Source organism: Podarcis gaigeae (genome assembly GCF_964106915.1).
Source record: "Podarcis gaigeae genome assembly, chromosome: 12".
Classification (NCBI taxonomy): Eukaryota; Metazoa; Chordata; class Lepidosauria; order Squamata; family Lacertidae; genus Podarcis; species Podarcis gaigeae.
In genome coordinates this window covers 4,622,274-4,636,017 of record NC_139688.1, presented here as the reverse complement: position 1 = coordinate 4,636,017, position 13,744 = coordinate 4,622,274, and the positions used below count along the sequence as shown (strand labels likewise).

Below are 13,744 nucleotides of genomic sequence, written 5' to 3'. Positions count from 1 at the left end.
TTTGGGTTTCGCTGGTGTCTTATAACACTGCGTCAACACCTGCATCAGAAAGCCTCAAATTTTACATTTTAATGAGGTCTCCTGTGGCAGATCCAATGATGTTTTGCCGCAAATTGCCCATAAATTGCTTTGAGTGACTATTACAACTCAGTTTGCAGGGTCCATCAGAGGTTATCTGCAATAGTCAATCATGGAAACCTTCAATAAAAAGGAATAGTAATAATAAAACACCTTTTGCAACTGTTGCTGTTTAGTCGTTTAGTCGTGTCCGCCTCTTCGTGGCCCCCTGGACCAGAGCATGCCAGGCACTCCTGTCTTCCACTGCCTCCCGCAGTTTGGTCAAACTCATGCTGGTAGCTTCCAGAACACTGTCCAACCATCTTGTCCTCTGCCGTCCCTTTCTGCTTGTGCCCTCAATCTTTCCCAACATCAGGGTCTTTTCCAGGGAGTCTTCTCTTCTCATGAGGTGGCCAAAGTTCAGCTTCACGATCTGTCCTTCCAGTGAACACTCAGGGCTGATTTCCTTCAGAATGGATAGGTTTGATCTTATTGCAGTCCATGGGACTCTCAAGAGTCTCCTCCAGCACCAGAATTCAAAAGCATCCATTCTTTGGCAATCAGCCTTCTTTATGGTCCAGCTCTCACTTCCATACATCACTACTGGGAAAACCATAGCTTTAACTATACAGACCTTTTGCAACTGTTGTTGTTGTTTAGTTGTTTAGCTGTGTCCAACTCTTCATGACCCCAACTACCTTGTGGCAAACCAACACCAAACCCGTTGCCAGGATTAGTTAATAGTTAATCCAAGGGTTATGTGGTTTGTTTAGTTGAAATAAGAAATAATACCATTGCCCTATGTGTCAGTAATGATCCAAGACTGGGTCTGGCAACAAACCAACATTTCATTGACCTGCTCAATGGCAAAATGCAAACTCAGCCGTCCCACAGATTCTTGCCACAATGGACTTTATCATCTGTACAATTTAAAATATTCAGTTTTGTTATATCTGTCAATCCTTAGGTGACTATGTTTTTAGAGCTTGTGAAGCAATATCCCACAACCAGACGGTTGGTGTTCTTGCTGTGAAGAGTTTTGTAAGTACTATAAATACTTTGACAAATTCCACATGACTAGGGAGGCAGGGTAAAATTGGCCTGGATACCTCCGGTGCACTGGTTATAAAATGAGCAAGTCGCTCTTCCGGTTTTGGTCTGAACTGTGGCGGAGCTTCAGGTTTAAGCCATGGCCAAGTCCAAGAACCACACCACACACAACCAGTCTCACAAGTGGCACAGAAATGGTATTAAGAAACCCAGATCAAATAGATATGAATCTCTGAAGGGGGTTGATCCCAAGTTCCTGCGGAACATGCGTTTTGCAAAGAAACACAACAAGAAAGGGCTGAAGAAAATGCGGGCTAAGAATGCCAAGTAACCAGCTTGCCTCCAGATGGCAAAAGGGACTGACTTGCTTGGCAACTGACTAGCAGTTGTTTTCATCTTTTCACTCAAGGAGTTTTGTATAAATAAAATTGAGTGTAATGTGAAAAAAAAAGAAAAATAAAATGAGCAAGTATGCGGTTAAAATGCACACGGTCGACGGGACCCAAAGACCTATGGTGGAAAAAAATCCCACATGGCAATAAAATGTTGGGTTGAGCCCAAGAAAGAGGTTAAATTATTTTTGTATGCCACAACAGCCACCCGAATATTACTTGCTAAAAATTGGAAAACACACGAACTACCAACAGTGGAAGATTGGCAGATGAAGATGATGGATTTTTTGGAGCTAGCTGACCGGAAGAATCCGCGACCAGAAAGAAGAGGAGTTTGAAGAGGACTGGAGGAAATTCAAGGACTATTTGAATAAATATTGTAATATAAAAAATAGAAATTAATTAATAATAATTATTATTATTTAATTATTATTAACAATTGTTTAATTAATCATTAAATAAATGGGATTTAGAATGTTAAGAAAAGTGAATAAGATGGACTATAATTGGAAATTGTTTTAGTTTAATAATGATACTAGAAAGCTGTTACTTTTAATTACAAGGAAACTCAGAAGGGAGGGATTTGAGGAAGTCAACCAAGATGTTTAAAAGGTTGGATTTGTGAAGAATTAAGTTAGTTGTTATTGTTTATCTGTTTATTGTCCCCCCTTTTTTTCTTTTTTCTCTTTTTTCTTTTTCTGTTTTTGTGTATCATCTTGCTTTGTGAAAACAAAAAAAATTCCTTCCAGTAGCACCTTAAAGACCAACTAAGTACTAAGCCGTGTTGGCAGACCAACACGGCTACCTATCTGTAATCTTGCTTTGTGGTTTGTGTTATCACGGTGGAAAATCAAATAAAAAATTATTTAAATAATAATAATAATAATAAAATGTTGGGTTGCCACTCCAACTAAATTTGGGCCCGCCTGGAATACTGTGTCCAGTTCTGGGCACCACAGTTTAAGAAGGATATTGACAAGATGGAAGGTGGGCAGAGGAGGGTGACCAAGATGATGAAGGATGTGGAAACTAAGCCTTATGAGGAACGGTTGAAGGAGTAGGTTTAGCCTGGATAAGAGGAAACTGAAAGGAGATATGATAGCCATCTTCAAATATCTTTTTTATTTTTTTTATTTTCAATGCAAAATTACAACAAAAATTACAAACATCGAATCCAAAATAAAACAGTACAAACAGGCAAAAGAAAAAACCCCACAAAAGAAAAAAGAACACACAAAAACACACATCTACAAATAAAACGATATCATCATTCTAATCTAGTCATTACATACATATTCACATATTGACATCCTTCCTTTGTTCTAAGACCTCGAAATTTTTACTCTTTCTAAATTGTTGTGTCTAATGTAGATTACCTCTATTTTTATACTTTTTGCACCATTTTCCTCTTTCTTTAACCCTGCAAAGCTTCATTCGTTACATGCAGATATGCTTACTCCAGAACAATGTTTTTTCATATACTCTTTAGAACATCCCCATTCTTTCAATAATTTTGGGTCCGATTGTCCCCTTATGAATGCTGTGAGTCTTGCCAGATTTATATATTCACAAAATTTAATTTGCCATTCTTTCATTGACGGAATTTTTCTCCCTTTCCAATTTTTTGCTATGAGCATCCTGGCAGCTGTTGTCTCCTAGAGAAATACAGTGGTGCCCCGCAAGACGAATGCCTTGCAAGACGAAAAACCCACTAGACGAAAGGGTTTTCCGTTTTTCGATGCGCTTCGCAAGACGAATTTCCCTATGGGCTTGCTTCGCAAGACGAAAAGTCTTGCGAGTCTTGCGATTTTTTCCGCTCCCCCCCCTTTTTCTAAGCCGCTAAGCCGCTAATAGCCTTTTAGCCGCTAAACTGTTAAACCGCTAATAGCGCTAAGCCGCTAAGCCGCTAATGGGCTTGTTTCGCAAGACGAGAAAACCTCTAGATGAAGAGACTCGTGGAACGGATTCTTTTCGTCAGTGGCGTAGCGTGGGGGGTGCCAGGGGTGCCGGCCGCACCGGGCGCAACATGGGTGGGGGGTGCACTCGCACTAGCAGCTCTCTGCCCCTACTAAAATCCACGGGTTAGGGAGCCTGCGCTCGCTTGGCTTGGCGAGGAGGTTGCGGAAGGGGGAGAGCGAAGCCTTCTGCTGCGGGCAAAAAAAGGAGAGGAAGCCGGGCGGGCTGGCTGGCTGGCGGGGGTCTGGCTGCGCCTGCTGCTGCCGTTGCCGCTGCTGCCGGGCTTTGACAGCTTGGCGAAGCGGAGGGAGAGGAGCTTTATGGTTATTGCAGCTCTCTCTCCACTGGCCGCCTGGGTAGTGAGCCAAGCCGAGCAGGGAGTCTGGCGAGGGGGTGGGAAGAGACTTTCCCCCCTTTTTTCCCCCTCGCCTGGTCAAAAAGGAGAGTGGAGTCTCCTCAGGGCGCCCTCAGGCAGGGCAGGGCAAGGCAAGCAGAGCGAGGAGAGAGAGGGGAAGGGGGGGGGGAAGCAGCCAGGAAACGCCGCGGTGTGGAGGGGGAATCAATTAAGGAGAGAAAGCGAAAAGCCTTGGAGAAAGGGAAAAAAGGAAAGAAAAGAGGCAGCTCCGGGAGAGCGCGGGGGAAAGAGAAGCCTCGCTGCTGCTGCTGCTTGGGAGAGTAAATTACTGTACTTGCCTTGCCCCGGGTTAGGGGGCGCAAATTACTTGCCTTGCCCCGGGTGCTGATAACCCACGCTACGCCGCTGGCGTAGCGTGGGGGGTGCAGGGGGGCCGGCCGCACTGGGCGCAACATATGGGGTTAGGGTTAGGGGGCGCAAATCCATGGGTTAGGGGGCGCAAATTACTTGCCTTGCCCCGGGTGCTGACAACCCACGCTACGCCACTACTTTTCGTCTTGCGAGGCACCACTGTAATTTCCTTTGATGGTCAGGAATATCGTTTGTGATTATGCCTCAGGGTTTTTTTTACTAAAAGATATTTTAAACATCTTTTTGATTTCTTCATATATTTCGTTCCAAAATTGTTTAATGGGCCATCTTCAAATATCTTAAGGGATGTCACATGGAGGAGGGAACAAGCTTGTTTTCTCCTGTTCCGGAGGGTGGGACTCGAACCCATGGCTTGAAATTACAAGGAAGGAGATTCCGACTCAACGCCAGGAAGAACTTTTTGATAGTAACAACAGTTCAATAGTGGAACGGACTTCCTCAGGAGGTTGTGAGTTTTCCACGACATTTCAGCTTACAAGGGCTGAAAACGGGCTGTGTCTGTGAATTTCCGAAAATATTGCAACCCTATTTTTAAGCAGAGGTTGGATGGCCATCTACCATGGATGTTTTAGCTGAGATTCCTCCATTCGAAGCAGTGGCGTAGGTTGTCGTAGGCAAGTAATTTGCGCCCCCTAACCCGTGGATTTGCGCCCCCTAGCCCCCCAGATGTTGCGCCCGTTGCGGTCGCCCCCCCCCCCCGCCGACTGATTCGAAGGAGGCTGGACTAGATAATAGCTGTCAACTTTTCCCTTTTCTTACGAGGAATCCTATTCGAAATAAGGGAATTTCCCTTTAAAAAAAGCGAAACCTTGACAGCTATGGACTAGATCAGTGTTTCGCAACCTTGGGTCTCTAGCTGTTTTTTGAACTACAACTCCCATCATCCCTACCTAGCAAGACCAGTGGCCAGGGATGATGGGAATTGTAGTCCAAAGCCAGCTAGAGAATCAAGATTGGGAAACATTGGAGTAGATGACTTCCAACTCTATGATTCTATGATATATATTTTTGCCAAAGATAGGCTTCTCTCGTGAAAATGAGTAGTGAGGAGGAACAGCAGGATTCAAACATCGCAATAATTTATTCTGAACATATTACAAGCAGGTGGGAAATCGAAGGCAGGATCTGAAAGGGCTGTTCAGCATTCAGCAGAAGAAACCGCTTGGCAGAGGGAAAGTCTTTGTCAGGCTCTGTTAAAATACCCACAGCAACAATGGCGTCTTCTCCCTTGGGTGGCAACATGCCCATCTTCTCACGCAATCCGCCCACGGTGTCGCCAACCTCCCGCGTGGGCAATCACAGAGAAACTTCCTGGCGGATGCTTCCTGAACTTCTTCTTGACTTTCTTTACTAAATTACGAATCACACCCCTCCTGGCACGAATCCGCTAGAGGGAGAAGAGCAGAGTTAGTACAGTGGTACCTTGGTATATATTATAAATTATTATTATTGGTCCTGAGAAATCTGCATGGGCTCCCAGTACGTTTCCAAGCACAATTCAAAGTGTTGGTGCTGACATTTAAAGTCCTAAACGGCCTTGGCCCTGTGTACCTGAAGGAGCGTCTCCACCCCCATCGCTCAGCCTGAACACTGAGGTCCAGCTCCGAGGGTCTTCTGGCAGTTCCCTCATTGTGAGAAGTGAGGTTACAGGGAACCAGGCAGAGGGCCTTCTCGGTGGTGGCGCCCGCCCTGTGGAATGCCCTCCCTTCAGATGTGAAGGAAATAAGCAGCTATCTTCTCTTTAAAAGACATCTGAAGGCAGCCTTGTTTAGGGAAGTTTTTATTATTTAATGCTGTACTGTTTTTAACAATTGATTGGGAGCCGCCCAGAGTGGCTGGGGAAACTCAGCCAGATGAGTGGGGTATAAATAAATTATTATTATTATTATTATTATTATTATTATTATTATTATTATTATTGGTTCTCGTAGAGGGATGTGGGTAGCGCTGTTGGTTAAACCACAGAGCCGAGGGCTTGCCAATCAGAAGGTCAGCAGTTTGAATCCCCGTGACGGGATGAGCTCCCGTTGCTCGGTCCCTGCTCCTGCCAACCTAGCAGTTCAAAAGCATGTGAAGTACAGCACAGCAAGTAGATAAATAGGTACCAGAGCCTGGAGAATATTCCAAAATCAAGTGGTCGTTTTGACCTTAGTCATGCATGCCAACGCCACCAACCTCTCTTCCTCTGCTTCAAGTGTACTGGGCGGGTTTCTCCGCTGAGAAAATCTTATTTATGTGGCACGTGGAGGATCGGCAAAGAGTGCCCTGGGAGATGGCTCCCTCGTCCCTGCTGTGAAACAAGCCTTGTCCATCTCTGCTACACTGCAAGACAGGTTTCACTAACCTGATAATGTACCTACCAGGTGTTGGACTACAACTCCCATCATGCAGTGACTGGCGCTGATGGGAGTTGTAGTCAAAAATATATATGGGAGACAGGTTGGCAAAGGCGGCTTTCCCAGTATTGTGCTTCCTATCGACATCTATGCATAATCCTCCTAGAACTCTAGCCCAATGGTTGCCATTAATGTGATTCTGAATTGATTTTTAGAATGTATTTCAATTAATTGATTGTGATTTTATGTAAACGGTGTTACTTTTACTGTTGTTAGCCACTCTGAGCCCAGCTTCGGCTGACGAGGGTGGGATATAAATAAATTTTATTATTATTATTATTATTATACAGATTTAAGGTTTTTCATCTATGTGCTAAACTTCCGGTTTTGCGCCTCTGGGCATTTAGGAAAGAAAATCAACCCCACATTTACTCCTGAGGTAAACTTACCTCCTTCTGACCCACGGGGTCACAACTGAGGTGGACAGGAGTCTGCTGCTGGGTGGAGAATGTACCGGAACACTCTTTCACCACCTGCGGAAATTCAATAAATTCAATTAATAATAATAATAATAATAATAATAATAGGATGACAAAATGGCTGTTTAGCCTGCCTTGAGTGGAGAAAGGAGAAAACACAGTCCCCATCTGCCTGTCCCTTGTAAGCCAAAGGGCGGCTGAGAGCTAAGGGCAATTCGGAAAGGAAGTCAACAGCTGCATTGCACGGGGTTGGACTAGATGACCGCGGGGTCCCTTCCAACTTTACAATTCTGTGAATCTGGCTCCCTGCCTTGAGGATACTGCCATCGACCAGCAAACCAACACCTAAGGGTTTCCAACTTTCTGCCAGCCCCTCGTTCTGTGCCCTTAGCATTGGCTCCATCTGCAGATCAATAGCAACAGCTTGCTTTGATTTATCTTCTTGCCATTGTGTGTTTGTGTTTTCTGACTATTACGACACAAGAAGTTGCTCTGTTCAGGTCAGCTGGCCAGCTTTGGCCGCCACCCATCTGCAAATCCCCTCAGGCGCTCAGTAGCTGTGGGCGGACCTGTCAATTTCAGTTTACCTCAGTTTCCCCATTTTTCCAGTTTTACGTTTCATTCTTGACACTGTGAACATTAGAAATGGTTATTGGAATGAACTGCTAAGCCTAGACTACTAAGTTTTGACTGGATGAGATATATTTTAGGGTTTATTTTTTCTTTCTTGGGGAAGAGCTGAGCAGGGAGTAGTTTGCCCACACCTCAAGAAGAGTCGGACACGACTAAACGACTAAACAACTAAACAACAGCACCACATTCTGCATGGACTGGGTGCACAGCAACATGTGCAAATGGCTTTAGATACCTATTAGGTCCATAAATTACTATATAGCACAGGGGTTGGCAAGGTTTTACCTGCCTGGGCTGGTCAAGACCCGTAGAGATCTCTCTGTGGTCCGGATCGCGTGTGCGTGACTTCCGGCATCTGGGCATGTACAGATGCGATTTCCGGCGCTGTGGAAGAGAGTCCCTGAGCTGCGCTACTTTAGCACAGCGTGTGGGGACTCGCCGAGTGGGTGGCTCGGTTCGGGGGCGGTTCAGGGGCTGGTTAAACTGTCCTCATGGGCCAGTTGCAGCCCATGGGCTGCAGGTTGCTGACCCCTGATATAGCATATATTCAACACAATAAACCAGGGGTCAGCAAACTTTCAGCAGGGGGCCGGGCCACTGTCCCTCAGACCTTGTGGAGGGCTGGACTATATTTGGGGGGGGGGGATGAACGAATTCCTATGCCCCACAAATAACCCAGAAATGCCTTTTAAATAAAAGGGCACATTCTACTCATGTGAAAACACCAGGCAGGCCCCACAAATAACCCAGAGATGCATTTTAAATAAAAGCACACATTCTACTCATGTGAAAACACCAGGCAGGCCCCACAAATAACCCAGAGATGCATTTTAAATAAAAGGACACATTCTACTCATGTAAAAACCGTCCGTGGGCTGGATTGAGAAGGCAACTGGGCTGGATCTGGGTTCGAGCCTTAGTTTACCTGTCCATGCAATAAACAGCGACAATTTGTTGTTGACAGAGGACAGCTGGACATAGAAAGGGCCCCATTACCTTCAGTAGCTTAGGGCCCCATCAAACCTAAATCCGACCCTGGCCCTGATATGCCTGTTTGCCAACCTGGTGCCCTCCAGCTGTTTGGCACCACAACCTCCATCAGCCTCGGCCAACATGGTTGCACGATGCTGGGGTCGATGGGAGTTGTGGTCCAATTGGGGAAGGCTCAACTATAGGGTTAGTGATGTATGGAAGTGAGAGCTGGACCATAAAGAAGGCTGATTGCCGAAGAATTTATGCTTTTGAATTCTGGTGCTGGAGGAGACTCTTGAGAGTCCCATGGACTGCAAGAAGATCAAACCGATCCATTCTGAAGGAAATCAGCCCTGAGTGCTCACTGGAAGGACAGATCCTGAAGCTGAGGCTCCCAGACTTTGGCCACCTCATGAGAAGAGAAGACTCCCTGGAAAAGACCCTGATGTTGGGAAAGATGGAGGGCACAAGGAGAAGGGGACGACAGAGGACGAGGTGGTTGGACAGTGTTCTGGAAGCTACGAACATGAGTTTGGCCAAACTGCGGGAGGCAGTGGAAGACAGAAGTGCCTGGCGTGCTCTGGTCCAGGGGGTCACGAAGAGGCAGACATGACTAAACGACTAAACAACAACAGCTATAGGGGAAATATGTGGGGCCGCTTACCCCATCTTCCTTGAAGTCACAGTCGGCCGCAGTCAGCAGCTCAGCAGCTGAGCACGTCGTCTCTTTCACTGTGAATTCCAGATCCTGAGGCTCTTCGCTCCGGGGGTCCTAAGAAGAAGGCGGACATTCCCAGGGAAATAACCGTGAATTCTGGGAACAGCTCCATCTTTCCAGTCCCCGGCAGGGATTAATTTCTGAGCATCACAGCCAGCCGCTCTGCTCAACAGCTCTTTGAAGCTCTTTTTAATTTTGGAGCTGAACCGGTGCCAAGTGGAACAGCTCTGCTTCAGAACCACTGTGGGAATTTGCTTCCGATCAAACTTAGACAAGTGCCTTGCATTTTATTATTATTAATTGTTTGCATCGAGTCGGCTCAGTGCAAAGGACGTGCCCATTTTGACTCACGACAGCCCAGCCCAGAAATTTAAACTGCTGGTGTGTTTTGTAGTTTATGGCTGGTTTTCCCCCCAAAAAAGAAAATAAATAAATAATTTTTTAAAATGTTTTGCGGAATTGATCTTGCTGTTTTATCCTTTCTATAAACAGAACTGAGGTTTTCCACAGTTGGGCATGTTGAATGGTTTCTTTAAATGTAAAGGTTCATCATTGTTCCACCCAATGTGTATGTTTTTAAGGGGCCAGAGCAAAATAAGGAGACCCAGCTTTACAGCTGTGAAACATAGTAGGTGCTGCTGAGTTGTATTGATTAAGCTGTGTCAGCAATTGGGTGTAGTATATAAGGAGCGCAGGTGGCGTTGTGGGTTAAAGCCTCAGCGCCTAGGACTTGCCGATCGAAAGGTCGGCGGTTCGAATCCCTGCGGCGGGGTGCGCTCCCGCTGCTCGGTCCCAGCGCCTGCCAACCTAGCAGTTCGAAAGCACCTCCGGGTGCAAGTAGATAAATAGGGACCGCTTACCAGCGGGAAGGTAAACGGCGTTTCCGTGTGCGGCTCTGGCTCGCCAGAGCAGCGATGTCACGCTGGCCACGTGACCCGGAAGTGTCTCCGGACAGCGCTGGCCCCTGGCCTCTTAAGTGAGATGGGCGCACAACCCCAGAGTCTGTCAAGACTGGCCCGTACGGGCAGGGGTACCTTTACCTTTACCTTTATATAAGGAGCAGCTCTCCCATCACCCTGGGGGATGGGTTGGTGGTTGGGTCTGGTTTGTTGTTGATGTATTTAGTGTAAATGGAGTTTTTGTTTTTGTAATTAAAACCTTGTTTAAGTACTTTTTGAGTCCCTTTTTAATGCATGGTCTCCCCAGCAAAGCTCTCTGCAGCATTTCTACACTGCAAATAGCCATCAGGGCAGTATATAAATTTTACGAAATGAAATAGAACAACTTTAGGTTGTATGCTATACAGAATTTGTGGGATTTGATGCCAGAGACTTACCTACCGGGGGGGGGGGGGTCGCTAGTTGTTTTTTTGGGGTCTTTGACCCGGGTGAAATAAAGCCTACTGTTGGTCCTTTTTGATGCTATTAAAATCATACACACACAGAGAAACGTATACATGAGCACTGGCGAGCATTGCAATAATCCAGTGTAGAATATACCAGAGGGACGCGGGTGGCGCTGTGGGTTAAACCACAGAGCCTAGGACTTGCCGATCAGAACGTTGGCGGTTCGAATCCCCGCGACGGGGTGAGCTCCCGTTGCTCGGTCCCTGCTCCTGCCAACCTAGCAGTTCGAAAGCACACCGGTGCAAGTAGATAAATAGGTACCGCTCCGGCGGGAAGGTAAACGGTGTTTCCGTGCACTGCTCTGGTTCGCCAGAAGCGGCTTAGTCATGCTGGCCACATGACCCGGAAGCTGTACGCCGGCTCCCTCAGCCAGTAAAGCGAGATGAGCGCCGCAACCCCAGAGTCGGCCACGACTGGACCTAACGGTCAAGGGTCCCTTTACCTTTTTAGAATATACCAGAGTATAGTTAACGGGCCCATTTTACAGAAGAAAACTGAGGCACCGGTTGGCCCCAAATCACACAAGGTCCCAAGTCAAGCGCTGTTCAGAGGACAGCACTCTGCACAGCACAGCAAATCCGGCCACTCACTTACCCAGTCTGGCTGTGGCTTGGCTTCCAGGAGCCGGAAGGCAAATGCCACCTCTGCAGTTTGGCTGTAGAGTTCAGCGGTTAAGGAAACGGCTTCCTCGTAGCTCAGCGCCACTTGCTCAGGGGCCAGAGCAACAGCAGCTGCAGAAAAGCCAAGGACGAATAAGATTCTCCAAAGGCAGCTCATCATCTTGAGGGCAGCTTGGCTCTCTGATTTGGTCCCCAAAGAAGGTCCTTTTTAAATGCTACTTAAATGCTGAGGTTCTCTGGGTGGGGAGAGGGTTTCGTAAGTCCCTGGGAAAGCCCCCGAGGGGACTTTCCCAACTGATACCCCCCCCCCCGCCCTCTCACAAGATATGCGTGCCAGTCAAGGCGTCACCGAGCCAGCAGAGCATCCTCGGAAGGAATTTCCCAATTCTCTCTTTCCTCTGCTCAAAAAGGAAATTGCAATAGTCCAGATTTTTTTGTGGGGGGGATTTCTGCAACTTCAAAAGTGAAGCAATGCATTCCTTCCTGTCTAATGATCCCCACTGATGAATGTTCCTATTTCTTTTAGCTGCAGAACATAAAGAACACCAGCTGTGGGCCTTATTTTTTAAATTTTATTTTTTTTAAAAAAAACAAACCACACAAACACTCAGTTGTGGGGCCGGCAAAACTATACAAAGTTCCCCAACCACAAAGCACTCAGGTGTGAGAAAGCAGCAGCAATTCAAGAGAAGGACCCCCATCTCCTGTTATTGGAATTTATGAGAGGGGGGTGTTTCAAGTTAAACCCCCAGACCATGCCCCAAACCGACACCATTCAATTTTATAAATATCCCCATAACAAATGAAAATGATTTGTAAAAATGTTACATGGGGGGGGGGACATGATAGAGAGACACTTTTGTAAATCAACAAAATCTTTAATTAAAAAATAATTTAAAAAAAATATATCCCCATAAAACCCACCACAGTTTTGCGACAATGAATCTTGTTCAAGATTACATAGTATTTGCCTTCCCCTGTGGCAGAAAACCTTCAGAAATTCATATAAAATCAATCCAGTGTTGGATTTACGCCAATCCAATGTTGTTCTGTTCAGAAAGGAAAAGGCTGTCAAGGTGGGGGGGGGGGGAGCTTGGGACAGCCATAGTCCCGAAAGCATGAGCCCACATACTCAGCAGCCCCTCTGCCTAGGTGATAATCTCTGGCCACATATCCAACTCAATGGTGTAACGTTGGAAAATGTTGATCATTTCTCTTTCCACAAGAGCCGACATTGATGTTGAAATCCAGCATCGCCCGAGTTCTGAGAGTGTGGCTTTCTCCCGATTGAAGTGCAGAGTGTTTGAGGACCAGGACTTTCGCAGGGAAACCAAAAGGCTTGTTTACAAAGCTAGTGTACTGGTTGGACAGTGTTCTCGAAGCTACCAGCCTGAGTTTGACCAAACTGCGGGAGGCAGTGGAAGACAGGAGTGCCTGGCGTGCCGTGGTCCAGGGGGTCATGAAGAGGTGGACACGACTAAATGACTAAACAACAACAACAACACAACTCCACTAGCATCTCCTGGTACAGTATTGTGAATAACACCAAACTCACCTTTTGTTGGTATCTTCATGAACTTATCTAAAAGACTGAGTTAAGCATTTGGAAAATCTATTGAAACCAGAAATTATAAATTCATTTTAGGTTGGGTAGTTCAGAAGTCTCTGTTGCTTTGTTTAATGTTTTATTTTTTTCTTGATAAAGTATGCATAATTATTGTTCTGTGTATTTTAATCACCAACATGTTGCACGAGTCACACTACTTCTGCTAGCATCTCAGGTTGCATTTTTCTAGCATTCTGGAGACAATAGCAATCCCAGGTCAAGACAAGAGTGTGATTAAGCTGCCTGGGAAACAGGAACCTTGTATTACTTAATGGGTGTGAGGTGGAGGTCAAGAGAGGGACAGGGGCACACCTGATACTCAGGTACAGTGGTGCCCCGCAAGACGAATGCCTCGCAAGACGGAAAACCCGCTAGACGAAAGAGTTTTCCGTTTCGGAGGTGCTGCGCAAAACGAATTTCCTATGGGCTTGCTTCGCAAGACGAAAATGTCTTGCGAGTTCCTGCAGGTTTTTTCCCCTCCTCCCCCTTTTCTAAGCCGCTAAGCCGCTTAACTGCTTATCCGCTAAGCCGATAAGCCGCTAAAAGCCGCTAACAGCGCTAATCCGCTAAACCGTCAATGGGCTTGCTTCGCAAGACGAAAAAACCGCTAGACGAAGAGACTCGTGGAACGGATTCTTTTCGTCTTGCGAGGCACCACTGTATCTTTCAGAAAACCCCTCCCGATTTGTGACATGGTTATGATGTATGTGTGATGTTTTATTCAGGGTGTTA

At 46.3% G+C, this 13,744-nt stretch overlaps 1 protein-coding gene across 1 annotated transcript; it reads right to left on the bottom strand.

The window, feature by feature from the left end:
- Positions 1-5,304: 5,304 nt before the first annotated feature.
- Positions 5,305-11,578, bottom strand: LOC310827859 (cathelicidin-related peptide Oh-Cath-like). The gene is made up of 4 exons (XM_083704386.1): positions 11,381-11,578; positions 9,327-9,434; positions 7,028-7,111; positions 5,305-5,629 (listed from the first exon to the last, which is right to left on the bottom strand). The coding sequence occupies exons 1-4, from the start codon at positions 11,564-11,566 to the stop codon at positions 5,495-5,497; spliced, it is 513 nt and encodes a 170-aa protein (XP_083560512.1). The 5' UTR covers positions 11,567-11,578; the 3' UTR covers positions 5,305-5,494.
- Between the last annotated feature and the right edge of the window lie 2,166 nt (positions 11,579-13,744).

Coding starts and splice junctions, on each gene's coding strand:
- LOC310827859 (XM_083704386.1), bottom strand. CDS start 11,566: ATGATGAGCTGCCTTTGGAGAATCTTATTCGTCCTTGGCTTTTCTGCA. Junction 9,435..11,380: donor CCAAGCCACAGCCAGACTGG/GTAAGTGAGTGG, acceptor CCTTCTTCTTAG/GACCCCCGGAGCGAAGAGCC. Junction 7,112..9,326: donor GTGACTTCAAGGAAGATGGG/GTAAGCGGCCCC, acceptor GAATTTCCGCAG/GTGGTGAAAGAGTGTTCCGG.